Source organism: Ascaphus truei, chromosome 15 (assembly GCF_040206685.1).
Source record: "Ascaphus truei isolate aAscTru1 chromosome 15, aAscTru1.hap1, whole genome shotgun sequence".
Lineage (NCBI taxonomy): Eukaryota > Metazoa > Chordata > Amphibia > Anura > Ascaphidae > Ascaphus > Ascaphus truei.
Genome location: NC_134497.1, coordinates 9,597,213 through 9,617,028, shown reverse-complemented (window position 1 = coordinate 9,617,028; position 19,816 = coordinate 9,597,213). Strand labels below are relative to the sequence as shown.

Below are 19,816 nucleotides of genomic sequence, written 5' to 3'. Positions count from 1 at the left end.
CATTCCCACGGACGTCCATAGCAGAAAGGACACAAATGACTAACCTGAATGGGTTAACACACATCGCTGCCACTTCAAAATATACGGAGACACTGTTTTTGACATGTTATTGTGTTTGCTCCCCTGCTACTGATGGCCACCCCCCTCCTCCCCCAGCTCCGTTCCCCCTGCCCGGTTCCCACTGACAGAAAATGTTGCCGGACACCCGAACGCTCAAGCGTGAGTGCGGTCCGCGGCACGGGTGGCGCAGCCTTAGAATTCCCTCCGGTGGTAGTGCTGACACAGATCGCTGCACTATTAGATATTTATTGCCACATTATTCCCTTATTAAGTGTTCTGCTGTATATTCCACATCCCCCGCTTTAGAATTCTCTCCCCTTTACAACACAGCGGCTCCCGAGGCCCCAGTCACTTTGCCTGTCACTCCTGTGACATCACTGGGGGTGTCATTATGTTTTTTTGGCTCCACTTTTGGATTAGACACAGTGTGAGGGGTTGGGTATGTCTGGGTTTGCTTGACCCTTATTTATTTGCTCTTGAGAAAGATCTCAGTGGGGTTTTTTTTTTTTTTAAGTATAGGAGATCCTGTCCTGTTTTCCTTTTTTGTATGGTATGCACCCTCCGTTTACTTCAGTTTTGTGAACACACACACTCCGTAGAGATACTCCTCGTCAATATACAACGTGGCATGTTCATGATCAGGTCATTGTCGTCTGGAGCAGCGTTCATTATATGTATAGCGATACTCATCATTATGCAGAACAGTGGGTTCACTATCCCTGGATAGATACACAGCATCAATATACAGCGCAGCACATTCATTATCAGTGTATAGATTCCTCTCTCTCTCCCCCCAACCCCCCCCCGGGAAGATTAAGCACAGGCAACATCACGTTATATAGATATATATATATTTATACATATATATTTTTAAAAATGTCCTTTAAAATTTATTGGAGGTGTTGAAATAAAACTAACACTGTCTGGTGGTTTCCGTGCGGTGAGCGGACCTTTGGGAGCTCCGACGCTATTTGGCAACAGCAGGAAGTGTGGACAGCACTGTACAAAAACCCTGACCTCATACAGTCCTGCAGAGCTTTAGGGGGTTTATAAAATCTTTACTGTAAACAGCCCCCAGCCCGTGTGGGTGTGTAAGGCAGCAGAACACCCCCTCCACCCCCCCAATCCTTTCTGACATTGCCACACCTGGAACCCCGACTGTCTCTGCTCTCCCCCCACGGAATGTAAACGTACCCAATCCCCAACAGACTCCATGAATTCAACATCAATAACGTTAAAATAATTCCTATGATAAAATGTTCCGCTCCGAGCCCCCGACCCGACCCCACCCCCCCTTACATCCCAGTACGGACGTCAGCAGCACAGGAGTGGAGGGGTGTGTAAGCCACGGGACAGGGTGAGAGGGGGGAACACTACCCCTCTCCCAAGCCTTCTTTACCTCCTCCAGTGCATCGCTGCTACATCTGGCACTGGAAGGGTCTGAAAATTTGGAATGAACCATAACCCACCCACCTCCTTCTCTATATTCATGCACTGCCCTCATTCATTCTTCTAGCCCATTGACCCCTCCCTAAAAGAAGCCCTATAGGACCAATCCTGGATGATCCCCCCCTTTTCACCAACCTCCCTGGGGAAATCAGCAGTATTGTAAGCCTGAGTTAAAATCCCATTCAGTACCTTATACCCCTGCTCCGCCCGTGGACAGGGAGCAGGGGATGGGAGGGGGATTAGGAGAGGTCAGAGGTGCGTGTGTATGTGGGGAGGGGGACAGGAGAGGGGTAGGTGCACAAGTTACAGGTCACATGCTGTCTCAGTCTCTGTGCTGCTTCTCTCTCTCGGAGGGCAGATTTGCGTATTGTAAAGAGAAGGGGGAAGGGGGGACCCCCCTGCACAGATTTTCTCCGCGGCCCCTCTCAGGTTTCCTTGTATAAAATGTGCGTTTCGCGCTGTCCCCGCTGGCTCAGTCCTAGGACTCCGAGCTCGAGCGTGAGATGCTCTGCTGTAGGGATTTGTAAATGCCAGAGTTCAGGAATCGTGGGTACGAGTCCCTGTGCATCAGAGTGTAAATCTGCAGCTGAGCGTCGTCGAACGTGTGAGAGGAGGGATCCTGTATCCGTCTGTTAATGACTTCTCGCACCCGGGAATCCAAACTGACCTGGGCCGGAGCAGAGGAGATGGAGAGCAAGAGAGGAAGAGAGAGCAGGAGAGAAAGAGGAAAGAGACCATTAGTAATAATAATAAAACCTCACTGCAAACAAGGATGTCACAGAACACGACGGGCGTGTGTACCCCAAGATCCATCTCTCGCTGCGTACAAAGACGGGAGAGCTGGACTGCATGTAAGAAGGGTAGCTTCACGTTTTGGATGCTTTGCAGCAGTATGTAGCAGTCACACACGGTCCTGTGTGATTTTGGAGACCAAAATGTCATGAATGCAAATCCCATATTAACTGAATACAGTACAATGTGCTAGTAGCCATATTATTTCTGGGGTAATGCAGATGTGGTGTATGTGGCGATAATCTTTTAACGGTCTAATAGTAGGAGTAATCTATATGGCAGTTTGCAAGTGCCAGAAACAAATACATTTATTAATAAAATGTTTTACCAGGGAGTAATACATTGAGAGTTACCTCTCGTTTTCAAGTATGTCCTGGGCACAGAGTTATGGTGACAAATACATAGTTATATTAAGTGAGGAAGGTTATACATTATATACACAAGACATTGCATGCACAGTTAGAGATAATATATATTATAGGCGTATGTAACCGTTACAGACCAGATTAAAATGTAAAACAGCCTTAGTTTTGAAAGAATTTAGACTGGTGGCGGCTGTGAGAATCTCTGGTAAGTTGTTCCAGTTTTGGGGTGCATGGTACGAGGAGGAGGAGCGGCCGGATACTTTGTTGAACCGTGGGACCATAAACAGACTTTTGGAGTCAGATCTCAGATAAGTGCTGCATGTGGTAGGGGTGAGGAGCTTGTTCAGATAGACGGGTAGCTTGCCCAGAAAGTATTAGACGGTAAGACAGGAAAGGTGAACTTTGCATCTAGACTCCAAACTAGTTCTTTGAGCATTTCGCAGTGATGTGTGTTGTAGTTATAGTGGAAGACAAAGCGGCATATTGAATTGTAGCGGGTATTAAGTTTGCAAAGGTGAGCTTGGTGTGCCGGGCCATACACATCGGTAAGAATAGACGACAACACATTGGTTCCATTCTAAATTATTTGGATCCTCCTGTTCCAAGACACATTCATGAAAGCCACAACGGAGAGTCTAACACACGCCATTTCTTTGGCATTGACCAGTAATCCCCTTGTGTGAGAAAGGGAGACTAGGATACACAACTTCTAAAAAAAAAAAGGAATCATGTTGGATCGACACTTTGCAAACTCTGGCACCGAGCGGGCTCAGTGAAGGTTTGGTGTTTTACTCCATTTATCCAACGAATACTCGTCATGCACTAAACTGTGATTAGACCGTGCCATACAGCCCAGTAATAGATCTCAGGAACAAGTCAACGACTTTGACAGTAATTGATCCATCTTGGCCTCCTTGTGAGTCTGGCAAGACCACTATCCAAAGTATTGCTGGGATCGGCCCTTATACCTGCCCCCCTGATCCGCCCACGATGTTATTATATTCACCTGCCAGTACTGCCATATATATTTAGTTATCTCTGTGACAATACTTTAACACGTTTAACCTATTTTTATAGGTATTGCCCACTAATAGGTAAAGCATCTAGAATACCAGATGGACAATATAGGTAATGTGCCCAACCTTTAAATCTGGACTACTATGGCTACGTACGATTCTACACCTGTGCATTATTTAGGAGGCATTTCTGATTCCAGGTATATAGGACAGGAACAGAACGTTTACAACTAGCCCCAAATATTCAGGAATAGCTTATGATAATTGTAGATGCAGTAAGCATTACAGGATTAGGCTGGCTACGTGTACCTACGGAAATGGTTAACTCGGCATGCTAGGGGTTAATGCCTACTTGGAGACTAATTGACCATGCTATAAATCTCCCCGCACCCCCGGGAGGGTAATCACTGTGCCTTGAGAAAGCATTAGTACAGGTGAAACGTGCGTCGGCTACATCAGCTCATGATGTCATATGGGTTCTCAGACCACACTGGGGCATCCATGTAGTGCCGCGATCCCCTTTTCTCGGCCTTGTTCTATTATTGGTCCTTCTTCAGTTCCGTTGGAGTTGATCAGCTTAATGGTGACGGGTCCAGATCCGATACACACACACTTAAGCGTGATTTACCACTCGGCACCAGGAAGGCACTGACACACCACAGCCTCCTCACACCCGGGACGATGCAATTTGTGCGATTACGACACCAGTAAGGGAGGAACAATCTCTGCTTTGTGCAGCATTGCCACATATTGCGACTTGTACGGGGTACATAGCACCATTAGGTCTCTCGCTGTGGTCGCTCCCTGCAGTATCAGACACAGCATCGTCATACTGCTTTGCTATACTAACTGCAGCTTTCTGCCCATTTGCTATATTCATTGTGCTGTTGATGGTTTCAATTCTATGCACTTAACTGCTAAGGACCATGAGCTACATACGTGCATTATATTCATGGAGATTTCCATGCCATTTATGTACTCGTTATTGAACCTTGGGTCCTAGTACATCACATAATTACTATTGCCATGCGAGTGATATCACTTATTACTACAGGAGATTCACTGGATATGGCATGGACTTTATAATATCCACCAGGGGATATGATTATTCTCCATAGTGCTCCCGTTCCCAGTACTTAGTGCACACAGGGGGACTACCTGTCTCATAGGGGGCAGCTTACTTCGTCACTTTATTTGGGTGTTTATGACTTACGGCAATTATTTTTACCTCCAATTTTTCTAAATCTATTAAAAGTTATTTTTGTAACTATTACACATTGCATCATTCTCTGAAGTTTGAGTGACCGCAACTGGAATTACATTTTCTCTGTCTAGTATATTCTGGATCCCTTTTAAAATGATATGACTGTTCTTTGTAATTATAGTGTACCAAGCTTTCCAAACCACACATCTCTTCTTCACGTGTACAGGGCTTTCCAAACCACACGTCTCTTCTTCACGTGTACAGGGCTTTCCAAACCTCACAGGTCTCTTCTTCACATGAACAGAGCTATCCAAACCTCACTGGTCTCTTCTTCACATGTACACAGCTTTCCAAACCTCACAGGTCTCTTCTTCACGTGTACAGGGCTTTCCAAACCACAGGTCTCTTTTTCACGTGTACAGAGCTTTCCAAACCACACGTCTCTTCTTCACGTGTACAGGGCTTTCCAAACCTCACAGGTCTCTTCTTGACATGTACACAGCTTTCCAAACCTCACAGGTCTCTTCTTCACGTGTACCAAGCTTTCCAAACCACACGTCTCTTTTTCACGTGTAAAGAGCTTTCCAAACCACACGTCTCTTCTTCACGTGTACAGGGCTTTCCAAACCTCACAGGTCTCTTCTTCACATGTACACAGCTTTCCAAACCTCACAGGTCTCTTCTTCACGTGTACAGAGCTTTCCCAACCTCACAGGTTTCTTCTTCACATGTACAGAGCTTTCCAAACCTCACAGGTCTCTTCTTCACATGTACAGAGCTACCCCATCTTCTTCGTGTGTACAGAGCTTTCTAAACCTCACAGCTCTCTTCTTCACATGTACAGAGCCATCTAAACCTCACAGGTCTCTTCTTCACATGTACTGAACATTTTCAAAAGCTGTACACAACATTTGTTTTACTTGGCGCAGCTAAGAATAGCTGCTTGTTCTCCTCAAATCATTATTAACATGGAAATTAATACTAATTAAGCTCTTTAGAACATGGGTAACCTACTGCTGATATCCACTGAAATCTATGGTGCGCTTGCTCCTAAATTAGAAGGACATCTATGTTGTAAAGTACCGTGCTACGGTTCACCCTTTTCTTATTGAGTTCCCTGTCCTTATCTATAATAATAATAATAATAATTATTATTATAAAAGAGCCTGTGTCTGTCTGTCCGAGCCACAACTTCAAGAGCATGAAACACAGAGACCTGAAACTTTGCACGCATACTAAGGGGACCCCACGCGTGTGCACTTGGGGTTCTCGTTTTCATCGTCCTGTTTTTAAATGCTCAGCCACTGATTGGTTGTTCCCTCTCTGCGAGTCCACTGATTGGTCGGTTTCTTGGTCCAAGGTCGCCGACTGGCCTTTGCTTTGCCGGGGAGTATGGGAGATTGGTGACCGCACTGAGCTGGCGGCCGTCCGTACATTCCTTAGTGGGAGAGTGTAGGCCATGGGGGGCTGGGGGAGAGCGATAAACAGAGGGGGGAAGGAGAGGATGAGAGGTGGGGTGTAAGGGAAGGTGGATGTCTCTAATTTGGGGCGGGAGTCTCAGTGACTGTGAGTTGTAGGGATGGGGGGGGGGGAGATGTCTCAGTGACTGGTGGTGGGGGAGGAGAAGTCTCAGTGACTGGTGGTGGGGGGGATAAGTCTCAGTGACTAGGGGGAGGGGAGGGAAGTCTTAGCGACTGGTGGGAGGGAAGTCTTAGCGACTGGGGGGAGGGAGGGAAGTCTTAGCGACTGGGGGGAGGGAAGTCTTAGCGACTGGGGGGATGGAGGGAAGTCTTAGCGACTGGGGGGAGGGAGGGAAGTCTCAGTGACTGGGGGGAGAGGGAGGGGAGAAGTCTTAGTGCCTGGGGGGAGGGGAGTCTCAGTGCCTGGGGGGAAGGGAGTCCCAGTGCCTGGGGGGAGGGGAGTCTCAGTGCCTGGGGGGAGGGGAGTCTCAGTGCCTGGAGGGAGGGGAGTCTCAGTGACTGGGGGGAGGGGAGTCTCAGTGCCTGGGGGGAGGGGAGTCTCAGTGCCTGGGGGGAGGGGAGTCTCAGTGCCTGGGGGGAGGGGAGTCTCAGTGCCTGGGGGGAGGGGAGTCTCAGTGCCTGGGGGGAGGGGAGTCTCAGTGCTTGGGGGGAGGGGAGTCTCAGTGCCTGGGGGGAGGGGAGTCTCAGTGCCTGGGGGGAGGGGAGTCTCAGTGCCTGGGGGGAGGGGAGTCTCAGTGCCTGGGGGGAGGGGAGTCTCAGTGCCTGGGGGGAGGGGAGTCTCAGTGCCTGGGGGGAGGGGAGTCTCAGTGCCTGGGGGGAGGGGAGTCTCAGTGCCTGGGGGGAGGGGAGTCTCAGTGCCTGCGGGGAGGGGAGTCTCAGTGCCTGGGGGGAGGGGAGTCTCAGTGCCTGGGGGGAGGGGAGTCTCAGTGCCTGGGGGGAGGGGAGTCTCAGTGCCTGGGGGGAGGGGAGTCTCAGTGCCTGGGGGGAGGGGAGTCTCAGTGCCTGGGGGGAGGGGAGTCTCAGTGCCTGGGGGGAGGGGAGTCTCAGTGCCTGGGGGGAGGGGAGTCTCAGTGCCTTGGGGGAGGGGAGTCTCAGTGCCTTGGGGGAGGGGAGTCTCAGTGACTGGGGGTTGTAGGGATGGAGGGGGGGAAGAAGTCTCAGTGACTTGGGGAAGGTGGCGGACGTCTCAGTGCTGGGGGGAGGGGGGGGGGGGGGGAGTCTCAGTGCCTGGGTGGGGAAGAGTCAGTCAGTGCCGCTCACCGGAAGGTGGAATTATTGATCGGGTTAAAGAGGGCGCCATTATCGATGGATTTACAGTTTCAAGCCTGCAATGGAAAAGATGACTCCAGAGTAGGACAATCCCTGCAAAGCTGGGGACTTCTGCTGGCATTTTATATAGTGTGAGATGTGCGTGTTGTTTCTATATTTACAGACCAAAAGAACATTTGCAGTTAGCAGATTGTCCACAAGAGGACAGCACAGCCTAACAAACCCAAACAGAGAAGCTGCCGGTGAGTGGACGCGCTTTCTGATTAACAGATACGGTTAGAGTGACAAGTGACGCTACCTCTTTAGGGGACAGGATTGACACGTAATCCTCGTATATCGTGCGTGCCTTCTCTTCCATTCCATTCTTGTTGTGCTCTGTTTTCAGCTCCTCGCACGCCAGCCAGAACAGCATGTTCTCCTCGCTGTACTCCGTGCGCAGAAACTCCCGGAACACGTTGCGACCTGCCGGATTCTTCATCAGCTTCTCAAAGGAGCTGGCCCAGCTGAGGACCTCCTCCGAGCTCGGCTTGGAGCTACACGGGCACAAAGAGAGAAGCGTGAGATTTCCAACCTGGCTGCTTTCTTTCGATTGAACCTCTACTGCCCCCCCACCTGCGGGTTTCATATCATATGCAGTATACACCCTGCACCTACTCTCCTACCTACCTTCAAATAATATCTACAAACACACCTTCTGAATGAAGCATTTCAATGGGAGGGACTCGCGTCCATTTCTCAGCCACTCCAACAGAAGCACTTACCCACGTGAAGCAGACACTTCCACCTGCTGCCCTTACCCACCATCAAGGTCAGGCACTGTCACCTACTGCACTTACCCACCATCAAGGTCAGGCACTGTCACCTACTGCACTTACCCACCATCAAGGTCAGGCACTGTCACCTACTGCACTTACCCACCATCAAGGTCAGGCACTGTCACCTACTGCACTTACCCACCATCAAGGTCAGGCACTGTCACCTACTGCACTTACCCACCATCAAGGCCAGGCACTGTCACCCACTGCACTTACCCTTTCCCATCCTGTCCCTGTAAGTCTCCCAACACCCCACTTAGGCTACGGTTATAGTGCAGGCGACGTTCGCTGGAAAATCAAATTGAGAGGACTTCCAGCGGTCGCGACCAATCCAATGCATTTGTTTTGCCGCAATGTCAGCACTATAAGCACAGCCTTAGACTGTAAGCTCAGCAGGGCAGGAATGCCTTTCTTATCCTGTGCCAGTATATTTGATGCAAGTATAGTATTATAATTCCATGTATTCTATTGTTTATCTGGTAAAGCATTACATACATACGCATGAGTAAAAATATACATACATATATATATATAACCCCTTCTCTGCTGGAGGGGGCAGTAACTCATTGCAGTGCAATATAACAACAGGCAGAGCGATATAACACGCAGACCATGGAACGCCCCACTGGGGAAAGGGTTAAAGACCTGGTCCCTTTACTTTCATTGTTAATGCAAACTCTGGTGATGTTACCCGTTCCTGTTAATGCCCAAACGGGCAAAGCAATTAATAACATGTACTGATATACACAGTACTGATATACACAGTACTGATATACACAGTACTGATATACACAGTACTGATATACACAGTACTGATATACACAGTACTGATATACACAGTACTGACATACACAGTACTGACATACACAGTACTGACATACACAGTACTGATATACACAGTACTGATATACACAGTACTGATATACACAGTACTGACATATCTTTGAGAGCCCTAATTTTATGTTTACTTTCTGTTGCTAAACATGTTTGCCGCACCGCGTCTCATCTGTGCGAGGGAACACAGCGTTCTGCATCTGCACCACAGACCTGACCTGCGCCATCTTTAAAAGAGCCGCCTGCTTTTATTCAGCAGTCTGGGTGTACGCGTGTCACCTAATGTAAGTGTCACACTCACCAGACCTCGCAGTGAGGGACACACTCCAGCTTGGTGTCTCGCGAGAGTCTTCTGCGTCTGTTCTGGTCTTCATTCCTAACAGGGAGAGACTGCAGGTGACACCCGTGTGCGAGACAGAGGAGAGAGCGCGAGAGAGAGAGCGAGACTGCCAGGAACATATCATGTGCAAGAGTGATACAGGCTGCGAGCTAGAGAGAGCTATAGATATATCCCTGTATGATAAAATCCCCCTCCCAGTATACATCAGTATACAGTATACAGTATACATCATCTCACCAGGAACAGCTACAGCAGCAGCACCAGCAGAAGCAGCAGGGGTTGGGCCGGTGATTCCGGGTTGTCTGGTTCCTGTCATATCGTGACATGGGAGACTCGCTGGGATCAGGCCCTGTGTACTGAGAGCAGGGGGACACACATTATGAGGTGCACACACAGCGGGTGAGAGGGGGGACACATGAGGTGCACACACAGCGGCCAAGAGGAGGGACATATTATGAGGTGCACACATAGCGGGCAAGAGGAGGGACACGAGGTGCACACACAGCGGGCAAGAGGGGGGACACATTATGAGGTGCACACACAGCGGGCGAGAGGGGGGACACATTATGAGGTGCACACATAGCGGGCAAGAGGAGGGACACACACAGCGGGCAAGAGGAGGGACATATTATGAGGTGCACACACAGCAGGTAAGAGGGGGAGGAGAGACATATTTTGAGGTGCGCACACAAAATATACAGAAATAAGAGCCAAGTGATTAGAATACAGCACCGCGGTCCTCGTCTCACGCAGGACACGCTTCCACACACTACATTGTATTACTTGGCAGAAATCAGTAGCTTCCTCTCTATCTCATCCCTTCTCTCTCCCTGTCTGTACCCTGCAGACAAGGTGCATCATTCTGCATGTCACCCGCGCCCCTAGTCCAACTGTCCAACTGCCCCATTTACCCCGAGCCAGAGGAACCAACGTATAACAACAACAACAGATTCCGTGGCGTTCAACCTGTTACATTGTAACTGCTCGGGACCCTCAGCCTGTATTTGGTTCAGAGGAAGAGAAATAAAATAAATGTTATGTGGGTAACGCACCCCTCGCCTCCTCCAAAACAGACTTCGTGTCCTGATCTGTGAATCTCCCCGATTTGGAGTCAGTCTCGCTGATTTTCCAAGATAGAAGACCTGGGTGACAGGAGAGAGGAGCGCGGCGCCCACAAAACACGGGGATCCAGGCGAATACGCTGATAACACAGGCGAGTGTATTCTCAGGAAGGAAGCCCGACAACACCATAGTCGCACAAAGGTAGGCCTCTTACGCGTTTCACGGTCTAGGCGCTTTATCAAAAGAGTGACGTATCTCAATGATCGGTGGGCTATTTGTGCGCTCCAAACAGATCCGCCGGACAACCGCCCCACAGAACCGAACCAATCAGAACCAGGTAAAACCCAGGTGTGCCATAACGAGGCCAGTGATTGCTGGTAATGAACCGCGGACCTATCAAGCGCGCAGAAAAAAAGCCTAAATCCTGAATAACAAAGAAACAGAAATAACAATAAACAGGACGCAAAGGTTGCAGAATGCGGACTGAAGTCAATAACACATCATAATGCAATTAAATAATGTTTAGCTAGATACATGTGTGTGTTAACTATTCAATATAGCCATATAAACTGAATAGTAATACAGTAGAAATACGCTGGTAACAAAATAAACATAATTCCTAATTAAATATACCTTATTATAACAAAATTAATGCATATAAAAATATAAAATATAAAAGAAAGAGACAAAAAAAAGGAAAAAAGATAAATTCTTAATAAATAAGATGAACCACGTCCCAAGATGATGATAACTAAATATACATAATAATGATATATAAACGTTAATCTAAATGTATAAGAAATTATGCCGCTCCCCAATCTACATTCATTCTCTCGGGGGCCGGTGTATTAAGGGAAAAGATCCCAAACATCTCTCAGCGGGTTAGCACGCCCAATCCATCACCCCCTCTGAAGTGTGGGGGGGACGCGCTCCAACGCCGAAAGAGACAACGGTTTAAGGACACCCAATGGACGTGGTCCAATGTCTAGAAACAGGATACCCAAGATCTTCATTTCGAATTGACCTAAGGTGTTCCATTATACGTGGCCGTAGTTGGTCCCACGTAGTAATCCATTCCACACGCGCCACGGATTAGATAACCTGCAAAGGACGCCTTGCGACTCAGGACAGAGACTGCATCTTAAATGATTTATTTGTATTTTTACACTGGACGGATTTTATCGGTTTCCCGTATGAGCATAACGAGCAAGTTCCACATCTAGAACTCCCGTTAGGAATATTGACATCTATTATTATTCCGTTTTGAGTCAAATAGGCTTGGTGAAAGGTGTGAGACTTCGTGTCCTGATCTGTGAATCTCACCGATTTGGAGTCGGCCTCGCTGATTTGGAGTCGGCCTCGCCGATTTGGAGTCGGCCTCGCCGATTTGGAGTCGGCCTCGCTGATTTGGAGTCGGCCTCGCTGATTTGGAGTCGGCCTCGCTGATTTGGAGTCGGCCTCGCTGATTTGGAGTCGGCCTCGCTGAGTTTTCAGACTTCAATGGAGTCTCGCTGATCGTAAGCAGCGCCACTCCACTGGGGCGGCTGTCGGCTCAGAAGCTGCCTCCCACCTCAACTTGTCTTGGGTTGTCTAGCGATGCCCGGCCCACAGATGGACGTGGCCCAGCGATGCCCGGCCCACAGATGGACGTGGCCCAGCGATGCCCGGCCCACAGATGGACGTGGCCCAGCGATGGACGCGGCCCAGCGATGCCCGGCCCACAGATGGACGTGGCCCAGCGATGCCCGGCCCACAGATGGACGTGGCCCAGCGATGCCCGGCCCACAGATGGACGTGGCCCAGCGATGCCCGGCCCACAGATGGACGTGGCCCAGCGATGCCCGGCCCACAGATGGACGTGGCCCAGCGATGCCCGGCCCACAGATGGACGTGGCCCAGCGATGCCCGGCCCACAGACACTGCAGACCACAAAGATGTACTAAACAATTATTAAATTGGTGAATTGTGGACACAAAAAAATATTACAATTAAAGGGGGGAAAAAATATCTGGGACGTTTTCTGCAAAGATGGAAAATGCCGCACAGGACAGAACCCAAACCCAAACCCAAACCCAAACCCAAACTCAAACCCAAACCCAAACTCAAACCCAAACCCAAACTCAAACCCAAACTCAAACCCAAACCCAAACTTTCACAGCGTGTCAAGTTTTGGGGGAAAATAATCTTTTTGCAACAAATATCTTGTTTACGTCACACAAACATCTCTACCTACCAACAGCACATAGGGACCTGCCTAAATACCCAGAGCCGAGGGCAGGTCAAGTATGTGCCCCTGTGCACTCTGCAAGAGTAATTCCCCATCACGCTATGTAGAGTGCAAGCTCTTTGGTACAGGACTCGCCTTCTTAGCCCTGTAACCACTCTGACCTTTATAGGCTCGTTACACCACACAAGCACAGAGGGCACCGCCAGCACCAACACACAACAGATAGACAGAGAATACATATACACAGGATGGGGTGATGCAGCAACCCCTGGCTGTGCCTGTGCTGTACAGAACCAAGCATACAAGCAGACACAAGGGTATAACCAGCAGTTACTCACGTACCCTGCGGATCACTATAGTGTAGCTATCGCTTGGGTCGAAGTTATTCAAACCCTGAGCTGCACCCTAGGGATCGCCTTCCTACCGGGTGTCTCTGCTGCCCCCTCTCTCCGATGCCCATGTGGGTAAGCGGGGGGGGGGGGGGGAGGAGGGGGGAGATGTGCCCCTCTTGTGTACGCTGCGGCCCTGCAGACAGTCACCCCCGACTCAGGGATGTGAGGTGATGGAGGGAGGGAGCGGGGGGTTATTAAGACATCCTGTGGTGAGAATGCAACTTCCTGACTTTCGGCTGCTAAACTTCCGCTCACAAGAAGGCGGTGCTGGGTGCAGCCAGCACAGGGATGCAGGCCGGGCTGATATATACCCCTTTCCCGTGAGAGGGGGGGGGGGGGGGCAGAGGATCCAGCTGTGCTTCTTTATAAGCTGGGGCTGCAATGAAGCGCGCGGGGAGATGGGGGTACTCTCCAGCAATACATTTTCCTGAACTCATTCTTAGGAGGCTGATCCCTCCCTCTGAAACATGCTCCTCACCCGCACACATCTAAAATAGGGTCACCCTCTAAAAGTCAGGACCCCCCCCCCCCCACCCTGCTAAACACAGCAGATAATTGGGAAGTAGAAATGATAATATTATTGCCTTGAGTGGATCGATGTAGCGTTCTCGTCTCGCTCAGGCACTCTGGAGTAAGGTTACCAGCAGGTAACATGATCCCCGTGAGACAAATGGAAAGAACCAGAATCTCTTAGTGGGCGAGTGCATTGCCCGCCTGCATATCATTGCGCAGCCAACACCCCACGCTGCCTTTAATTGCAAGCTCTTGTGCAAGTTCCGTCCTTTGACAAGCTCCCGTTTCCGTTCCTGTGCAAGACGGAGGTTGCCATATCCTGTTCTTGGTGGCCCTTCCAGATACATTCGGTCTCCGACTCTTCCCCCTTCTGCAGGGCTGACCCCACCCACCCCACCCACCCCACCCAGAACAAAATTTGCACATCCAACCCCCCCCTCCAGCCCAGGTCTTCTTTCCTAATGCAAGAAGGCACTCTGATACTTTCAGGGGACTTGGGTCTGACCGGGAGAGTCATGGACACTCATCCATACTTTCTGTCACTGGTCGAAGTTCAACAGGGTAGTAGGAGGTAAAAAGTACCACTATTTAAAAAAGACTTAAATATGGATTTGAAGAGATCTTTCCTCTGTTTCCAGAGCACAAATACAACATACATCTTTCAGTCCAAAGTCAGCGGCTCCAATGGCCAACGTTGCTTTGTTCCAATCCAGCCCGGTACCACTACTTTCTTAAGCCACGCCTTTTTATTTAATGGCATGTATTCTCCGCTTGGACTAAACATCCGCGCGCGTCTCTTTGGGGGAGGGGGGTGTAACGGGGGCTCTTTCACTTGATGGACCCTCAACAGTTTCCCCATGGAAATAGATCACCAGCTCCCTAATAGTACCAAGTATCTAACAGGGGGGGGGGGGGGGACTGAGGGAGGGGGGGGGCGGAGGGGGGGGGGTGAGCAGAACTTTGGGACGGCTCCGATCTAATCCATCAGGGGCAGATAGCTGGAGCACAACCCCCTCTCTCTCCCCCCCCCCGCCTCCATATGCAGAGAGGGAGGCATGGAGACTGCACCAAGATGTTACGGTGGAAGGCTGCTGAGGTACCTTATTGCCCAGGACAGTCCTTCGACTCCTGGATCAGCGCCTCTTGGGCCTGGAGGGGTTAACGGCGTCTCTTGTGAAGGGTGAGGCAGAGATCACGGAGCGAGTAAAAAGCAGAAAGCCAGATTTAAAACAAAAAAACAAAAAACAGGAAGCGTAGACAGAGAAGCGACCACGAGGCACAGCCCCTGTACCCCGTCCTGTGCCACCCCGTGCTGCCCAGAGAACCCCGCTGCCCAGCGTCACACCCCATTACGTTTTCCCGTCTCCTAGCTTTGCAATTAATTGCACTCCCTCCTGCAGTGAAGAGGTTAAAAGGCCATGTCGACTAAGTCCGGGAGGACACCTTACAGGTTCAGGGCAATGGCCCATCATTAACGAAGCGCGGGCGTCCGGGACATGGTGGACGGACCAGCGCACCATGCAGGCACCTGCAACTCTGGAAGCAGGGGGTCCCCGTGGCTGAAGTTAATGCGGTTCAGCTCCGGAGACCCCCTGCTTCAATACCGTGTTATCAAAATGAAGTAAAAGCCGCGTGGTCGCCTGTTAGGCCTCGCCCAGGGTGGAAAGAGGCGCGCTGGCGCTCCAGCCCTGCGCCCTGCTCGGCCGTGCTTTTCCTGGCCGGCTAGGTGCGCGCTCACGTGACGCGCTTGCGAGCAGCAAAATCAATTGTCGCAACGGGTCCAGCGTGAGCGCGCGCACGCTCCGCCCTGGACGAGGCCTTGGAGGCGCGCAGGGGGAGTGACTGATTCTGTGTCACTCTTACCGCGCGTCTCTTACAGACAGGCGCAGTCCGATAGGATTCACACAGCGCGAGTCCCATTCAGACGCGGGGACCCCCCGCTGTGTTCATTCTGATGGGCCACTAGTCCGGTTGCTCGGACTCCGCGAGCACACGCCCGCTCGGACGTTCCCGTGGCGAATTCCGTGTGGTCGGCGTAACGCGGCAGGCTGCGGCCCGCTCTGGAGTCCGGCTGCGGGATATACACAAAGTTTCACTTCTCTGCCGACCGCGCGGGGGGGGGGGAAAAACGCGCGGGGAACTGGAAGCTCCCGGGCGGAAACGTCAGAAAGGAATGAAAACCTCGTTTCCCGCGTCCGGAGAAAGTCGCAGGTTCCTCGCGCACACCGACAGCGAGGCCTACTGCCAAAACTCTCCCAGCACGGAACTTCGTGAATGGCCTGGTACTGTGGCTATTAAAGGGTTAACCCAAAATGCATAGTAGTGCCAACTCTGCCTGACTACAAACCCCAACTCCTCGCAGACGGCAGAGAGAATGGAAAGATGGAGGGGACACTCAAAGACTGAGGGGGAGAGGTCAGGGGGAAATAGTCACACTGAGGGTGGGGGGTGGGGAGTACAGAGTGTGTGTGTGTGTTGGTGTGTGGGGCTTTGGAAGGAGAATACGGTGTGAGGGGGGGGGAATACAATTGGGGGGAGTACGGTGGGGGGGAGGAGTACGGTGGGGAGGAGTACGGTGGGGGGGAGGAGGAGAACGGTGGGGGGGGGAGGAGGAGTACGGTGCAAGGGGGGGAAGTACGGTGCAAGGGGGGGAGAGTACGGTGCGAGGAGGGGGGAGTACGGTGCGAGGAGGGGGGAGTACGGTGCGAGGAGGGGGGAGTACGGTGCGAGGAGGGGGGAGTACGGTGCAAGGGGGGGAGAGTACGGTGCGAGGAGGGGGGAGTACGGTGCGAGGAGGGGGGAGTACGGTGCGAGGAGGGGGGAGTACGGTGCGAGGAGGGGGGAGTACGGTGCGAGGAGGGGGGAGTACGGTGCGAGGAGGGGGGAGTACGGTGCGAGGAGGGGGGAGTACGGTGCGAGGAGGGGGGAGTACGGTGCGAGGAGGGGGGAGTACGGTGCGAGGAGGGGGGAGTACGGTGCGAGGAGGGGGGAGTACGGTGCGAGGAGGGGAGGTCTATGTGTCCAGTGTGTGTGTGGGAGGGGGATCTCTGTGCCGAGTGTGTGTGTGTATGTGGGGGGGTGTCTGTGCCCAGTGTGTGTGTGTGTGTGTGGGGGGGGGGGGTCTCTGTGCCCAGTGCGTGTGTGTGTGGGGGGGTCTCTGTGCCCAGTGTGTGTGTGTGTGTGGGGGTCTCTGTGCCCAGTGTGTGTGTGGTGGGGTGGGTCTCTGTGCCCAGTGTGTGTGTGGGGAGGGGGGGGTCTCTGTGCCCAGTGTGTGTGTGTGTGTGGGAGGGGGGTCTCTGTGCCCAGTGTGTGTGTGGGGAGGGTCTCTGTGCCCGGTACGTGTAGGGGGGTGCCCGGAGCGTGTAAGGGAGGGGGGGGGGGCTCGGTGTGTGTAGGGGAGGGGTGGAGGGGGGCCCCGGTTTGTGTATGGGACAGGGGTGACCGGTGTGTGTAGTGGAGGGGGGGTGAGCGGTGGGTGTGGGGGAGTGAGCGGTGGGTGTGGGGGAGGGGGGTGACCGGTGCGTGTAGGGGAAGGGGGTGCCCGGTGTGTGCAAGGGAGGGTGCCCGGTGTGTGCAAGGGAGGGTGCCCGGTGTTTGCAAGGGAGGGTGCCCGGGGTGTGCAAGGGAGGGTGCCCGGTGTGTGCAAGGGAGGGTGCCCGGTGTGTGCAAGGGAGGGGGGATGGTGCCCGGTATGTGTAAGGGAGGAGGGGGGGGGGGTGCCCAGTGTGTGTAGGGGAGGAGGGGGGGTGCCCAGTGTGTGTAATGGAGGAGGGGGGTGCCCAGTGTGTGTAAGGGAGGGGGGGGGGTGCCCAGTGTGTGTAAGGGAGGGGGGGGTGCCCAGGGGGTGTAAGAGAGGATGGTGTGTGTGGGTAGAGGAGTGGGGGTGCCCGGTGTGTGTAAGGGATGGGAGGGGGGGGTGCCCGGTGTGTGTAGGGGATGGGGCAGGGGGGTTCCCAGTGTGTGTAGGGGAAGGGGGGGTGCCCAGTGTGTGTAGGGATGGGGGGGAGGGGGTGCCCGATGTGTGTGGGGGGACGGGGTGCCCGGTTTGTGTAGGGGGTGGAGGGGAGTCCGGTATGTGTAAGGGAGGGTGCACAGCGTGTGGAGGGGGGGGTGCACAGCGTGTGGAGGGGGGGGTGCACAGCGTGTGGAGGGGGGGTGCACAGCGTGGGGAGGGGGGGTGCACAGCGTGGGGAGGGGGGTTGCACAGCGTGGAGAGGGGGTGCACAGCGTGTGGAGGGGGGTGCACAGCGTGTGGAGGGGGGGTGCACAGAGGGGGAGGGGGGGTGCACAGAGTGGGGAGGGGGGGTGCACAGTGTGGGGAGGGGGGGTGCACAGTGTGGGGAGGGGGGGTGCACAGTGTGGGGAGGGGGGGTGCACAGTGTGGGGAGGGGGGTGCACAGTGTGGGGAGGGGGGGTGCACAGTGTGGGGAGGGGGGGTGCACAGTGTGGGGGGGGGGGTGCACAGTGTGGGGAGGGGGGGGTGCACAGTGTGGGGAGGGGGGGTGCACAGTGTGGGGAGGGGGGGTGCACAGTGTGGGGAGGGGGGTGCACAGTGTGGGGAGGGGGGGTGCACAGTGTGGGGAGGGGGGATGCACAGTGTGGGAAGGGGGGATGCACAGTGTGGGAAGGGGGGATGCACAGTGTGGGGAGGGGGGGTGCAGTGTGGGGAGGGGGGGTGCACAGTGTGGGGAGGGGGGGTGCAGTGTGGGGAGGGGGGGTGCACAGTGTGGGGAGGGGGGGGTGCACAGTGTGGGGAGGGGGGGGTGCACAGTGTGGGGAGGGGGCGTTGCACAGTGTGGGGAGGGGGCGTTGCACAGTGTGGGGAGGGGGGTGCACAGTGTGGGGAGGGGGGGGTGCACAGTGTGGGGAGGGGGGGGTGCACAGTGTGGGGAGGGGGGGGTGCACAGTGTGGGGAGGGGGGGTGCACAGTGTGGGGAGGGGGGGGTGCACAGTGTGGGGAGGGGGGGGTGCACAGTGTGGGGAGGGGGGGTGCACAGTGTGGGGAGGGGGGGTGCACAGTGTGGGGAGGGGGGGTGCACAGTGTGGGGAGGGGGGGTGCACAGTGTGGGGAGGGGGGTGCACAGTGTGGGGAGGGGGGGTGCACAGTGTGGGGAGGGGGGGTGCACAGTGTGGGGAGGGGGGGTGCACAGTGTGGGGAGGGGGGGTGCACAGTGTGGGGAGGGGGGGTGCACAGTGTGGGGAGGGGGGGTGCACAGTGTGGGGAGGGGGGGGTGCACAGTGTGGGGAGGGGGGTGCATAGTGTGGGGAGGGGGGTGCACAGTGTGGGGAGGGGGTGCATAGTGTGGGGAGGGGGGGTGCACAGTGTTGGGAGGGGGGGGCACAGTGTGGGGAGGGGGGGTGCAGTGTGGGGATGGGGGGTGCACAGTGTGGGGAGGGGGGGTGCACGGTGTGGGGAGGGGGGGTGCACGGTGTGGGGAGGGGGGGTGCCCAGTGTGTATAGGGGAGGGAGGTGTAGGTGAGGGGGGGGGGGTGCCCGGTGTGTGAGAAGGGGGGCCCGGTGTGTGAGAAGGGGGGCCCGGTGTGTGAGGGAGGGGGAGTGATGCCTCTCCCCCCCCCCCGGTGGGGTACTTACGATCTGGGCATGCAAGGAACCCGCCGCCCCGGAGCCCGGCCGCTTCCTGAAGCACATCCGCCTGATTCTCCAGTGACCCGGGGCCGGGGGGGGCTGCGCGGGGACCGGGAAACGGGGGGAGGAGGGACACGGGGACCGGGACACGGGGGAGGAGGCGGAGGAGGAGGAGGGCAGCGGGGACAGACACAGCCAGCGCCGCACTGCGCATGCGCACCGCCCCCAGTCACTTCCTAACACCAGTGCAGCTCTCTCACTTCCAAAGGGAGACCATGCTCAGTACTGCTCTATACTGCAGGTCAGGGGGAGACCATGCTTAGTACTGCTCTATACTGCATGTATGCACCCAGAGCCTGCAAAGTACTGCTATATACTGCAGTTATGCACCCAGAGTGTGCTCAGTACTG

The 19,816-nt window shown here is 53.9% G+C and overlaps 1 protein-coding gene across 5 annotated transcripts; it reads right to left on the bottom strand.

The window, feature by feature from the left end:
- Positions 1 to 894: 894 nt before the first annotated feature.
- RGS19 (regulator of G protein signaling 19) lies at positions 895 to 19,598 on the bottom strand. 5 transcript variants are annotated; one of them, XM_075571537.1, is made up of 5 exons: positions 19,413 to 19,598; positions 9,863 to 9,981; positions 9,587 to 9,661; positions 7,935 to 8,169; positions 895 to 2,176 (listed from the first exon to the last, which is right to left on the bottom strand). In XM_075571537.1, exons 1-5 carry the CDS (start codon positions 19,467 to 19,469, stop codon positions 1,988 to 1,990), a joined length of 675 nt encoding a protein of 224 aa, XP_075427652.1. In that variant the 5' UTR covers positions 19,470 to 19,598; the 3' UTR covers positions 895 to 1,987. The 5 variants fall into 5 exon arrangements, with proteins under 5 accessions (XP_075427652.1, XP_075427656.1, XP_075427657.1 ...); XM_075571541.1 differs by lacking the exon at positions 19,413 to 19,598 and adding an exon at positions 14,920 to 14,995; XM_075571542.1 differs by lacking the exon at positions 19,413 to 19,598 and adding an exon at positions 13,314 to 13,525 and having other exon boundaries at positions 9,863 to 9,983.
- Positions 19,599 to 19,816: the final 218 nt, after the last annotated feature.

Excerpts from the sequence above, each read along its gene's own strand:
- RGS19 (XM_075571542.1), bottom strand. The coding sequence starts at position 13,374 with ATGGGCATCGGAGAGAGGGGGCAGCAGAGACACCCGGTAGGAAGGCGA. Across the intron at positions 9,662-9,862 it reads TGCTGCTGTAGCTGTTCCTG|GAATGAAGACCAGAACAGAC; the intron begins GTGAGATGATGT and ends TCTCCCTGTTAG. Across the intron at positions 8,170-9,586 it reads GTCCCTCACTGCGAGGTCTG|CTCCAAGCCGAGCTCGGAGG; the intron begins GTGAGTGTGACA and ends GTGCCCGTGTAG.